The 13,101-nt window shown below is 61.3% G+C and overlaps 1 protein-coding gene across 8 annotated transcripts in view; it reads right to left on the bottom strand.

The window, feature by feature from the left end:
- Positions 1-618: 618 nt before the first annotated feature.
- Positions 619-13,101, bottom strand: part of TLE3 (TLE family member 3, transcriptional corepressor) — a 49,106-nt gene continuing 36,623 nt past the window's right edge. For 2 of the 8 annotated variants that reach the window (XM_043555075.1, XM_043555079.1), the window contains exons 9-20: positions 12,109-12,228; positions 11,240-11,290; positions 10,429-10,581; positions 9,914-10,055; positions 9,133-9,332; positions 8,345-8,421; positions 7,487-7,736; positions 6,928-7,175; positions 5,959-6,106; positions 4,801-4,951; positions 3,856-3,932; positions 619-2,704 (exon numbers count right to left, since the gene is read on the bottom strand). In XM_043555075.1, the coding sequence (XP_043411010.1) occupies positions 2,597-2,704; positions 3,856-3,932; positions 4,801-4,951; positions 5,959-6,106; positions 6,928-7,175; positions 7,487-7,736; positions 8,345-8,421; positions 9,133-9,332; positions 9,914-10,055; positions 10,429-10,581; positions 11,240-11,290; positions 12,109-12,228 (1,725 nt within the window). In that variant the 3' untranslated portion in view covers positions 619-2,596. The remainder of the gene's footprint in view (positions 2,705-3,855; positions 3,933-4,800; positions 4,952-5,958; positions 6,107-6,927; positions 7,176-7,486; positions 7,737-8,344; positions 8,422-9,132; positions 9,333-9,913; positions 10,056-10,428; positions 10,582-11,239; positions 11,291-12,108; positions 12,229-13,101) is intronic. The other 6 variants (XM_043555077.1, XM_043555081.1, XM_043555076.1 and 3 more) reach the window with 3 other exon arrangements.

Below are 13,101 nucleotides of genomic sequence, written 5' to 3'. Positions count from 1 at the left end.
CTTGAGGAGGAAATCCCAGAGCCCAGGAAGCACCCTCGCCCAGCCCCGCCTCCCTGGGGGCACTGGCCTGCATTTCCTACCCCGGCCCTTCTGCAAACCCTTCCTCTCAAGCCTTCAAACGCCTCTGTGAACCAGACTTCAAGTTCACCGCCCGTAACATCTAACTTGAAGCTTAAGAAGGGCGGCGGAGGCTTTCAGCGTCCAGATGGTCCTAGAACCTTGCACGTGAAGATCGCGTTGCATTTTTTGCTCCAAACTTTTGCACTCGCCGCTAAGACTTTGGTACAGATCTGTAGTCCTCCCCTAAGGAACTCCGTCCCGCCCCCGTGTGCAGAGGAAACCCCAGGTCCCACCCACCACTCCCTGGTGCTGAGACCCGGGAGGTATGGAGCACATGCCCTTTCACCGTCCTGCACGATGGGACTTCCAGGGGTTGGGGACAGCATGTGAAGTGCTCAAAAATGAGAAGAGCCTATGTTCAGGGAGGACAAAGGGCATCACCCAGAACCCAGGGCATGAGGAGGGACGGTGGCCCCCAGTGGCTCTTCTTGGGGAGGACGGACAAACGGGTGGGTAGGGGGTGGGGGGAGGAGGCAATTAAAACACAACAATCAAGCCAACCTTTAAATAGCAACTTTTAAAAATATAAAAACAGCTCGTTACAATGACTTTTCATTTTCTTTTTTTTTCTTCAGGGAATCAGCCTTCTCTACCCCCGCCCTCCCTTGCGGCTGGAGCCTTCACAAGACGGCAGATGAACCAGAGAAAGAGAGAGAAATTCTGTAGGCGGCCCCTCCCCCACCCTCAGAAAGGTACAGGGGGGGCCTCACCAGTCTCCATGGCCCCTGGGACACCCCCCCCCCCCCCGCCGTCAGGGGAGCTGCTCGCCCAGAGCACGATCACTGAAGACCAGAAGTTTCCACTGGAGCCCCTCCTTCCTTCTCACCAGACAGAATCACACATTATAAAATAATCCATAAAAATGCAATATCAAAATTATCTTCCATATGCTACATCCACGGAGAGCCCACCATCAGGGCTCACATCGGCCTTTACCTTTTCCTTAAGAGACGACGACGAAAAAAAAAAAAAAAAGACCAAGGGAGGGAGGAAAAAGACCAAACCAAAACAAACCGACAAACCGAAATCCTAATACCTCAGAACATTCTGGTACCAACATGTGGTGCCTGCAGGAGACCACTTGCTACCTGTCATCTGTTGGGGCTCAAAAGAGAGACAGACTGCAACCGCGAGAGGTCGCCACAGTGTCGGGATCAGGGTCCCCACCCGAGCCCTGGTCCCCCAGCCCTGCTGTGCTGCCCAGGGTGGGGCTGGGGGAGACGATCCCTTCGGACTCCCAACCCTGCAGGCGGATTACACTTTGCCCCTCTAGGGAGAGAGGAAGGGGTCAGAGGCAGGAAAAGGGGAGAAGGCGTTTTATAAAGGACGTCAATTCTAATTCTTTTTATTCAAATAAAAAAAAAAAAAACAAAAGCACCCACATCAGTCGCTATTTTTCTCTGGTAGCTCCCTGAGCTGAGTTGCCATATGCTTTCCGCTTTTTGTCCTTTTTAGGTCATGTCCGAAGATCAAGGACCAGGGATGGGGGTCCTTTTGAACCTCCATTTCTCCTCACCGTAACCAAGTGTGCACCAAAGAGAGAGAGCGAGGCAAGAGGGAAAGACAGAGCAAGAAGAGTCGGACCCCTGAGAGAGAGGGAGGCGAGCGCAGGAGGCCACAGAGAATCAGACCTTTGTCGGCCCAGGCTGCCACCAAGCGCGCGCGCGGCCCGGCCACCGCCGGTGGGTCCTGCCGGCCTCGGGCAGCTCCCAAGTCCACGGGGAGGCGCGCTCGGCCCAGGGGGGGGTGGGGGGGGCCCTTTCCGGTCAGTCTGGTCACCGGCTGCGGCTCCCTTCCTCTACCCCCTCCACTCCCTCTCCGTTTGGCTCCCCCTCCCGGCCTCCCCTTCCCAAATGGGGATGTCCCTTTAAAAAAAAAAAAAAAAAAAAAAAAGCCACCACCACGAGTGGGTTACAAATACAGCAGGCGAAGTACACGGCTAGCGTTTTCGGTGGGAAGGGGCCCCCTCCCCCACTGACCAGTCCAAGATAGAGGAGTCTGTTATTTACATTTTTCACAAAGGTTGTGCGCTGCACAATCGGGAACAGGAGAGTCCCTCCCTCCCCCAGCATAAACACGTGGTCCGCTCCAGTGTCCCCGACCCAGGGCAGGGGGACCGAGCAAAAGAAAGGGAAAGGAAAGATGGAGATTCACGAGGGTGTCCGCGGGGGTGGGGTGGGGTGGGGGGGGATGGGGCGCTGGGGCCCCGAGCCTCCAAATCAATCTATTTGTCGCGTCTGCCAGGGTCGCGGAGGGGGAGGAGGAGGGACATCCATCGGAGTCCGTGAGACACGGGAGCCCGTGCCCAGGAGTCCAGACCGTGGCGGGCGCGCCCTCTCGGCCTGCCGGAGCGCAGCCCTGAACCGCTCGGCTGCCCGCCGCCAGCCTCCGCCAGCCTCGGGGCCCCTCGCGGGGTCGCCCTGTCACCGCCGAGTCCGTTTCTCCCAGAGTCTGACAGCCCTGTTAGAGTCCTTGTTTAGTAGATGACCTCATAAACCGTGGCCTTCTTGTCACCAGAGCCCGTTACAATATATTTGTCATCCGCCGAAATGTCACAACTCAAGACAGACGAGGATTCCTTGGACTGGAGGAGGAAGGCAAGGACAGGCGGGAGAGAGGGGAAAAAAGGCAGAAATTCACTTTCTTGGTACTCAGCACGACCGCAGGGCTATCTGCGCGGCACCCCCTCTCCACGGCCCTGGAGCTCCAACCTCGGCGCACCCCGCGGGCCCTCCCAGCGTAGCCCGGAGAGGCACTTCCGGGGACAGATACCCCTCCCCCCCCCCCCGCCGCCCCCCAGAAAAAGCTCACTAACAGGGTCCAGCACGATCTCGAAGTGGAATGGCTGGAAAGAGAACGCTGGAGCGTGAGCTTCTCCTCTTAGGTTACAGACAGGAAGGAGCACTTCTGAGCAGGGTGTGAGCATTCTGAGAAGTGCTCAGAAGGAGCACTTCGGAGCGGGCCAGAGCCTCAGCCTGCTGAGCTGGGGAGGGGGTCTACACCCAACCTGAAGCGTCCAGCGTGACTGGGGAGACCCTGAACGTTATGCCGGACACCAGACCTTCCCCAGCACGGATCCTGGAGGCGGCTTGACAGCTGGGAGCACGGGCGCACATTGTATGTGTGTGCTGTGTGTGTGTGTATAAGAGTGCGCATGCTGTGCGTGTGAAAGTGTGAGTGAAATGTGTGCTACGTGTGTGTGTGTGTGTGTGTGTGTGTGTGCGTGCTGTGTGTGGGGGCAAGAGTGTGTATAATTGAGAGGGCAGTGCGTTGGAACCCAGATCTTCAGAAACCGGGAAAAGTCCCTTCCCCCGCTCGTGTCTTTGCGGACCCTTCTTCCTGCCGCACCTCTCTCCTGACACCGAGGTGTCAACATAAAGGACAAAGTCACCTGAACGCCGGCTAACGCTGCTCTGGAAAGAGCTGTCCGGTTTGCTCCACTGCCCGGTGCACATCCTGTGACCGCCCAGCGCAAAGGCCAGAGCCAAGAGCATGACGGGACTCCCCCTGGCTCTAGAGATCCTACGAGAACCCCTGCCTAAAAGCCCTCGCCCTGCAGGGTATGTCCCGCTGCCGTGTCCAAGGCCTTGCCTCCGGGGAACCCATCCGGGACCGCCATCCGGTGGGGGCTGGAAGGGGCCGGGGCAAGTCCTGCGTTGCCTCCCACCGGCCCCATCCCCGTGGGTGGGCCCCAACTCTGGGCAGAATTCCGGGCGCTCGGATGGCGGGCAGTACCTGGAATATGCTGGCTCCGTACGGGGTCCTCCAGGCGTTGAGGAGGTTGTCCTTCCCAGTGCTCACGAACCACTTGCCTACGGGAGGGAGGCAAAGGGGGCGTCAGCTTGTGGCGTGCTGCCCCGGATGGAAGGCAGGACCCACCCCAGACAAGGCTGGCTGCCATGGGAACGCGGCGTGAGCGGCCAACCAACGCGTGGTTAGACCCTCGGCCGGTGGGGGGCATGCGGTCAGCGAGACCCGTCACCGGCTTACACCCACAGGACACCTTTCTCCGCGGTCAAGGGCGGGCGGGGGGAGCAGCTGGATGGGCAAAGGTAGGATTTGCAGTTAACTCCAGACATCACACTTCCCCCAAAAGATTCTTTTTAAAGCCAGTAGTCGGCTGACCCTTCTCATTTTTACTACGGGAGGGCGGCAGGAAGTACCAGAAATGGCGAGGCCCTGAGGTCTGGAGACCCAGCTGAAGCCAGGGGTCGGCGGGCACTCTTCCTCTGCAGGCCGCCCTGCCAGGGCCCTGCCCGTGCTAATGCCAAAGCCACGCGGGGGCCCCAGAGAAAGACCCACTGGGGTTCAGGAAGGATGAGCAGTGTCCAAGGCAGCAAAGCTAGTCGGGCGCGGGGGAAGCAGATGTCCCAGTCCGGGGCCATCGGCCATCGCAGCCCCGCGGTCTCAGCCGCCTGGAGGAAAGGCTCACGAGGCTGTGAGCATTGTTCCTCTGGCCCAGGAACTGCAGGGACTGGCTCTGGCCGGGCGCCATGAGAGCTTGGCACCCTGTGGCAGTATCTGCATCCCCGGGATAAGGATGGGGGGATCGGGGGAGGGACAGTGGTGGCGATCAGGAGGTCCGATTCCAGGACGTGGCTCACTCCAGGGCTCTGACTTTCTATAAGCTTTAGGGGCCCTCCTCTGCGCCGGGCTCCCGGCTCCCCGACCGAGGCTCACCGCAGTAGGCGAACTTGAGGGAGAGCACGCAGCTCTCGTGCAGGTGCAGCTGGTACTTGTCGGGCTTGGTGTGGTGCAGTACCTCTACGTTGCTACTCTCCATGCCCACGGCCAGCCACTCCCCGGTGGGGCAGTAGCCCAGCGAGAAGATCTGTGGGGGGGAGGGGCCAGACTAGGTTCAGCTCCTCTGCCCTCGGGGCCCCAGGGGGCTCCCCAGAGGCCTGCTCGGGGACCCTGAGGGCAGGAGCCCAGCACTCCTGCTCCCATCGCCTCCCCACTTGCGATTTATTTGCGAGGAGGCGGAGCCCCTCTCCCTCGGCCCTGGAGTCCCTTTATAGGCGAGGAAGTTGAGGCTCAGAGAGGCTGCTGACTCCACAAAGTGGTACAGCCAGCATTCCGGCTCCGAATTTCGCTTTCAAAGTGACTCTGTCTCTGGGATTCCCGCCTTGCCTTGAGAAAAAAAGTGAATACACAGGGGCGCCTGGGTGGCTCAGTCGGTTTGGGCGTCTGACTCTTGATTTCGGCTCAGGTCATGATCCCAGGGTCATAGGATCGAGCCCCACGTGGGGCTCCACGCCCAGCTTGGGATTCTCTCTCCCCCTCTCCCTGCCCCTCCCCTCTGCTCGTGCGCTCTCTCTCTCTCTCTCAAAAAAAAAAATAAACAAGCATCAACAAGCAAAATTTAAAAATTGAAATAAAACACTAAAATAGTAAATATATATGGTTGAAATATTAAAATAAGTAATACAAGTAACAATGGGAAATTAAGATACCTGGCATTTATAGAGAATTTTCTAGGAGCCAGGCTGTGGCTAGGCTTTCAGAAGAGGGACCACTTTCGCTGCCCACATCAGACCTATGAGGTTGCTACTGCTGTGCTCATCCCATAAGGGACAAGACCAAGGCCAAGGTGCTCAACAAAGTGCTCAAGTGAGAACCAGATCTGAGCAGCTGGGTCAAGGACGTCCAACTCCGAGGCTCTGTCGATTCTATTTTATTGCTGCTTCCTCCAGGAAGCCTTCCAAGGCGGCTCAGGTTGGTCTCAGGTCCATTTGCAACGGTTGCCTGTGAGGGCTCCCTTGTCCCCTGACCCAGCCATTCGGAGCCCGGGAGGGAAGGGAGCGCGCTGTCCTGGGCGAGGGGGAGGAGAGCACACACCTGGGAGGTGAAGTCGTGCTGCTGCAGCTGGCGGCCCTCCCGGAGGTCCCAGGAGCGCACAGTGTTGTCCAGGCCTCCGGTCCACAGCTTGGTGCCGTCGTGGGAGATGTCTATGCAGCTGGCCCCGTCCGTGTGGCCCTGGAACTGCCTATGAAAGCCAAGCGGGGAGAAGGGGAGAGCCACTGAGTGCCAAGCGGGCAGCTATCCGAGGAGGCGGGCCGGCTCTGTCTGTGCAGAAGGGGAAACTGAGGCCCAGAAGGGGGTCTACCACGCACGCATGGTCCTTCGCTGAGCCGCCGGGCTGGGCTTCCGCCTACCCAAGAGTTTCCCCTACAGGTGGGTCCTGGAGACAGGTGCATAACGGCGGGGGGGGGGGGGGGGGGACGGGGGACGTGGGGGTGGGGGCAGGGGGAGAGGCTCCTGCTTCGTTCTTTATCCACGTCCTCCTCCCCCTGCCTGAGCTGTGGGGCTGAGGCCATCAACGAGCTGCAAGCTGTCAGGACCAACAGACACAGCCAGTCCTGCACTGCACTCTTATCTCCGAGGACGGGCTTCACCATGCCCGCTTCACACAGGGGAAACTGAGGCACGGGGTTGCGTGGCTTGCACAAGGTCATAGCGGGGCAGGATTCACACCCGGCAGCGGCTCCCGAGGCCCCATAAGAACCACCAAGTGACACTGCTCCGACCTTCTGGTCCCGAGGCCTCCTCCTTCCTCAGTTCTCGCCCTCTGCTCACCTCTGCCGCTCTGAATCCCCCGTTCCCTGACCTGCTCCAGCTCCCCGCTCCCCGGAGCCTTCCGTGGGGGGTGGGGGGGATCCTCTATCCTCTGGCACAAGGCTGTCTGTCCCCTCACCCACCCTGCCGTGGCCACCCCACGGAGCCTCACAGCACCTCCGACGAGCCCGGTTACGACCGGCGCAAAGCTTCCCGAGGACGAGGCTCCCCTGGTCCGTCCCGCGGCCTCACCTGACCAGGGTCTGGTTGTGCAGGTCCCACACGGCAATGTTCCCGTCGCTGCAGCAGGAGAAGCAGACTTTGGCATCGGGGCTGATGGCCAGGGCGTAGCAGGCGGGAGCCGAGGAGGTCAGCTCGGCCTTGATGCGGGGTGTGGGGGAGGCCAGGTCCCAGATGGTGAGCGTGCTGGCCTCCCCGCCCACGATGAGCGTGCGCCCGTCGGGAAGCAGCTTACAGGAGCGGATGTAGTTGTCCCTGTTCTGGGCAGAGAAGGGACAGTGTCGAGCTCTGTCCGCCTCCCCTCGCCAGGGACCAGAGGGGTCCCGTTCAGCGACGCTGAGCGCCCTTCGCCACCCCTGCTCACGTCCCGCCCTCACTCGCTCACCACCCTTCCATCTTTCAGGCACCTCCTCACGAACCCCAGGAAGCCCGGGATCATCGGCACGTCGGGGACGTTAAAACCGGGGCTTGGGGACGTCAGCCAGCTCGCTCAGTGGCCCGGCCAGTAGAGGGCCGCGCCAGGCTGCCCCTCCGCCCGCTGGCAGAGAGGCCTACGGCCCAGGGTCCTCACCAGGCAGTCCAGCTGGGAGATGGGGCTCTTGCTGCCCGGCTGGCTGATGTCCCAGATCTTCACGCAGCCCTTGCCGCCGGTGTAGACGTGCCGCGTGGGGTTGCTGATGGTCACGGCGCACACCACCTCCCCGTGGCTCAGCGTGTTGATCTGCCGGGCGTGCCGTGGGATGCCGGGGCCCGCCAGGGCGTCGTGGGGGAAGGGCACAGGCTGCATCTGCCCATCGGCGCTCACGTGGAACGAGTAGGCTCTGAAAGGGAGACGCGGCCCTTTCGTCAACCACCCCCCCCCCCCGCCCCCATCCTCTCCCTGTTCCCACGAGTCCTGCCCGGGCCGGACGGCACCAGCCCGCACATGCTCCCCCGCTCCCAGGGAACCCAGTAACGCCCCCCAACCTCCTTGGTTTGGCTCCACCAGGGTAGGGGATTTACTCAGTGTCCCAACCTTGGCTTCCGCTCCTGGTCACATACCCTCAGCTCCAAGCCAGGTCACCAGCACCCCAGCCCCCCACCCCAGCCCTCCCTGTGCCTCAGAATGCCCTCTCCTATCATTTACCAGCTTGGATGTTACCTCCTCCTTTAGAAGCCCCGGAGTAAGGGGGGGGGGGGGGGAATAGGTCTGCCCCCCTGCTGATGCAACTCCCCTCTTTTGGTTATGGAGGCCCCCTGGGCTCAAGGGCTCCCGATTCAGCGGGAGCCCCAGGGCTGAGCAGGAGCCGTCTCCCGGGCTGCAACCTGGTCTATGAGTGCCTCTAGAGGGGAGACCCTTCCCAAGGGGACGTCTGCCAGGGCAGGGGATAGGGGCGGGGGACGGCGTGCTTTCCCCAAGAAGCATGCGACACACATAGCCAGAGCGTACGGTTTTCCACCAGGAATGGAGGCCAGGCTTGAGGGCAGGCCCGTGGCCCGCATGGGAGGGTGAGGGTCAAAGCCAACCTGAAAGGCAAGACGAGGCCAGCTCTTAGCGAGGGGCGCCGCCACCCATCCCCCTGGCCTCTTCCTTCACCACTTCCGACGTCCTGCCCACACGGCACCGCCCCTTCCCAACCCGGAAGCCAGCCGCGCAGAGCCCGCTCTTTCAGAGGAAACGCGGGCCCAGCGGGCCCAAGTGTCTTGTCCAGGACAGTGGCAGGGACAGGGTGACAGTCCAGGCCCACCAACCCTGAGCCGGTGTTCTGGACCCCCCCTCCCCGCCGCTCTCCCGGCTCCACGAGGCACAGTCCCACTCCATTCCCTCCCCTGGCGTCCGACGGGCCCGTCATGAGGACAGGAGGCCATCCCAGAGACGCACTGTCCCCTGAAAAAGCACCCCTCTCTGCTGACCCCAATCTGAACCCATCCTCGGTAGCGCAAACGGCCTCATTTACCAAACCCATGCCACGCGGAAGCCACTGGCCTCCTTTGGGGATTCCCATCCCCCCAGGGCCCAGAAAAAGAGGTAATCGCCCCACTTTCCAGATGGAAAAAGACGGCCCTCAGAGGCTGAGCCGCACAAGGTCACGTGATGACTAATGGGCAAAAGGAGGTGGGAACCACGTCTGCTGACCCCAAAGCGTATGTTCCTTCCGCTTTCTAAGAAACAACCCCACCGGCTCCCCGCTCCTGGCCCACTTCCACCCCCCAAAAGGAGCCAAAAGGTCTACGTACAGCTCCAAAGCTCACCATTGGCGATCGGCCATAGGCGGCGGCGGCCGCGGCCGCGGCCGCACTCATCTGGGGTGGGATGTTGTGGAGGCCGGCGTAGGCGCTGGGGCTGGTGAGCGAGCCGTTCATCTCGTGGTGGCTCATCATGGCAAAGGGCGCCGCGTAGGAGCTGGTGATGGAGATTGGAGTGCGCAGGGCTGAGGCTGCAAGGAGGAGGAAGTCAGCTGGGGGAGACCCTCAGGGGGAGGGGGAGGGGGAAGGGGAGGGGGAAGGGGAGGGGGAGGGGCCCCCCTCCCCCCTCCGGGACAAAGCTCAGGCCACCAGGCCGCCTTTCCGGCATTGGAAAGCTGCCGGCTCCAGGCAATCCTCGGGGACTGACCTCCCCCCGCCCCCCAACTGGGATCCCGGTCTTCACGGCCCAAGAAGGTTCACGCTGAGAGATGCGCCCACCTCTTTTTATAAGGCAGGACTCAAGAGGCCCAGAGAAGGAAGTTTATTGAGAGTCTCACAGAACTAATGACAGAGGTGGGGACGGGCCACAGGTAACCCGACCTGTCTGAAGCTCCTCCCACGTGCCCAGTCCAACAGGGGCCCTCCCAGTAAGCCCTGCCGTCAGTGGGGACGCAGCCGGCATCCGTGTCCTCCTCTGACCTGACGGCGAAGTCCCCCTGGAGGCCCGGGGAGAGCCCCAACTCCCACACGCTCCCTGGTGCTCTGGCTCCAGCCCCGCCCCGGGGCACACCCCTCCCCTCAAACACGGTCGACCCAGCCTCATCGTGCCTACCCATTATACCTATCGGGTCCATGCCTGGAGGTTTGCCCGGCATCGACCGGAGCCCTGGGGTGGTGCTGGTGCCTGGAGTCGGGGCATCGTTCCTCGGAGTAGGCGTGTTGGACTTGAGCCCAGGGGTAGAGGATTTGTCATTCTGAATAGGGAAGACACGAAGATTCCTTTCTCCCCAGAGCCGGGCCCTTGGAGCTGGCCACGACACCCAGCTGCCCAACAGCCCCTCGATTCTTGCCCCACCATGTGCGGCAGGGACTTGGGGTGACTGGCTGCTCCCATCGTATAGATGCGGCAGCCAAGGCTCAGAAACATTAACTGGCAGCCCGAGGCCCAGCCGGTAAGTGGTAAAGCCAGGACTGGCACCGGGGCCAAACCCCAATCCATGGTCTTCGTACTCCACCCCTCTGCCCTCCAGTGATCACCGCTCCGGCCTCTTTTCCAGAGCCTTTTGCCCCCACCCCCACCTGCCCCAGCCCCCTGCTTCTGGGGTGCCAGTGGCAGGCCCCACATACATGACCAAGGTCTTTGGTCTTGGAGGAGGGTGTGCTGCTGGACGAGGCCACTGAGGCGGGGCTGGTGGGGGCATCCTTCTTCAGGCCTCGGGCCTTGTCCAGCCCATTCTCAGGAGGGGAGTGTGCCGGGCTGACCCGCGGCGTCGCTGGGTCCTACAAGCACAAGCACAGAGATGCGTGGAAATCAACAAGCAGCCGGGAGTCCTCCCTGCTCTGGGAATGGGAAGGGAGTGCGCCAGCTGTTGGGGAGAGGAGCTTGGCTGGAAGAGACTGGGGGCCTCAAAGTGGGGGCGACTCGTTCTTAACGATCTAGTCTCACCCCTTCATCTCACAGATGGGGAGACAGGGGCCTGCGCGGGGGTGGGGGGTGGTGACCGGCCCAAGATCAAACACAAGTTCAGGACTCATATTTGGGCGGTGGGGTCTCCTGGCCTCGGGTAGGTCGCTCTAGTCCTTGTCCCCTGCCAAAACTGATCCCGAGGGGCTCACGACCCCCTACTCTCGAGATCCCAGGGGTGGTGGGGATAACAGATCTGACCTCGAGGACCTGGCCCTCCCCTGGGATCCTTGGGGCACACCTGCGCTGTCCAACCGAGGTTCCCATCCTAAGGAACCCCAGCCACCCGGCAGCAAAGCCCTGTCCTCCTCCTCCTGACCAGCCTGGTGCCCCAGCCCCGGAGGCCTCGGTGCCCTGCTCGGGGCATGTCAGTAATGTCTGTGCAGCAGCTGAGACACAGCAGCTCCTAGGCAGGAAAAGGGTAACCTCAAACCACCCCAAGCCGAGCACGCTGCCACCTGGGCCTGTGCTCACCTCATTGGAAACATCCACCACCAGATCATCACTCTTGTCCCCGTCACTGTCCTGCAAGCAAGAGACAAGCCAGTAAGGAGGCCACCCCCGCCACACCCCAGCTGGGGCGTGAACCACCGCCGGTTTCCAGCATCCGGGATCTGAACCTGGGCCAAGCCCCAAAGCCCAGGCTCTTGTCTCCCAGCCCAGCCCCCCAGCCCTGCTCCGGGTCACTCTGCTTCATGCCCACTGGCAGCCTGACCGATACCTGCCGATACCTGTTATGGTATTTCTGAGCCCCCCTCCAACTAGTCTCTCTGGAGCCACATAGCTCCTTGCAGCCGGCTTCATACCCACCATAGAAATGTCTGCTGGTGTGTGTGTGTGTGGGGGGTGGGGGGGTGGTGATCAGCCTCTCGCCCGGAAATGTGGGCGACATATCCAAAGCCACAAGCAGCAAGGTGACCAAGTGGAGCCCAGCACCGCACAGCCCCCTTCTGTCGGTCCCAGCTCTCATGCCACACAGCTTGGCCTGGAGCAGATACCATGACCACGCCGCTCGGTCAAAGTGTGGGGGTGCCAGGCAAGGCTCCCCGGAGCAGACCGAGGATTCTGGGAAGGCCGTGATGGCAGCATGGGGTCGCTGGCCCGGCTGTGGGAGGTGTCCCCGGCTCTCTTCATCCATTCCCTCCTGGCTGTGGTGGCCCATGTGCACAGCGTGTGTGTGTGTGTGTGTGTGTGTGGTCTCCACCCCCCCCACACACACACCAGACAACCCAGCCTGTCCCCACCTGTGCCTCTGAGTCACCCACAAGTCAGGCCTGTGTGTTCTCCCACAACCCCAGCTCCCAGCACAGACCCGGCGGTGCCCACTAGGCCCTTAGACGTACGTATCGGCTCAGACTATCCTTCTCCTCTGCTTTCCGCTTCTTGGATTCCATGCTGTAGTCTGCGGAGCCCCGGTGCTTCTCACTGGCCCGGAGGCTTTCCGAGGGCGACACCGAGTTATTCTGGGAACGAGGAGGTTCAGCGTGAACGTTTCGTGCACACCAAGACATTAGCTAAGTGCAGGTGGTTCAAGAGGGCAATGTCCTGCACCAATGGCCAGGCCCTCGAGGTCAGCTCTGTTCCATCGGGGCCTTGCCAGGGAAGCCTTCCCAGCTCTCCAGACTGGGTTCCCCCCCGGGACAGGCCCGGGGACACAATTCCCTTTATGGAGCCGTGACGCTGCTAGTAAGTAAACAGGCTCGCACGGAGCTGTCTGCGTTCCGGCCTTCGAGACGGTGCGTTCCGTGAGGGCCGGATCACACTTCTCTCCGTCCACACCCATCCTGGGCCGGCCACGTACATTTGCTCAAAGAAGGGATAAGCCAAGTCTGCACCAAGTCTTGAAAGACGGGTCTCAGCCGACACCCAGGGGCTGTGTGCAATACGTCAGCAGCTGAACCCCACTGGAATGGGGGGACTGACCCGGGAGGAGAACGTTGGGCTGCCGACAGGCCTTCTGAGGGTACGTGGGCAACCTGGCATTTTGTGTGAACACCCTACTCCTCCACTGCAGGGCCTCCAGCGACTTCTGAGAAAGAGCAGTGTTTTAAAGAAACAAAAATCGCAACATTGGGAAGCCTTTCCCTCTGAAAGGTGGGAAAAGGTGGGAGAGCAGGTGGAATCATCCTTTCTGTAACGATGGGAATGCAGGAGCCCCAAGGGGTTGGGAAACGTGCCCGAGGTCCCTCACTGGAGGCACCATAAAGGAAACCGAGGTTTCTCAAGCTTGGAAGGGCCTGATGAGTTCTCCCTTCAAACTCCAAGGTGAGAAAGCACAGCTATAGCTTGAAATTCCAGGCCTGGGAAGAGGGCCGATCGGCAAAGCGGGAACAGCA

Source organism: Prionailurus bengalensis, chromosome B3 (assembly GCF_016509475.1).
Source record: "Prionailurus bengalensis isolate Pbe53 chromosome B3, Fcat_Pben_1.1_paternal_pri, whole genome shotgun sequence".
In the NCBI taxonomy this organism is placed as follows: domain Eukaryota; kingdom Metazoa; phylum Chordata; class Mammalia; order Carnivora; family Felidae; genus Prionailurus; species Prionailurus bengalensis.
The sequence above is the reverse complement of the archived record's forward strand: the minus strand, read 5'-3'. Positions and strand labels throughout refer to the sequence as shown.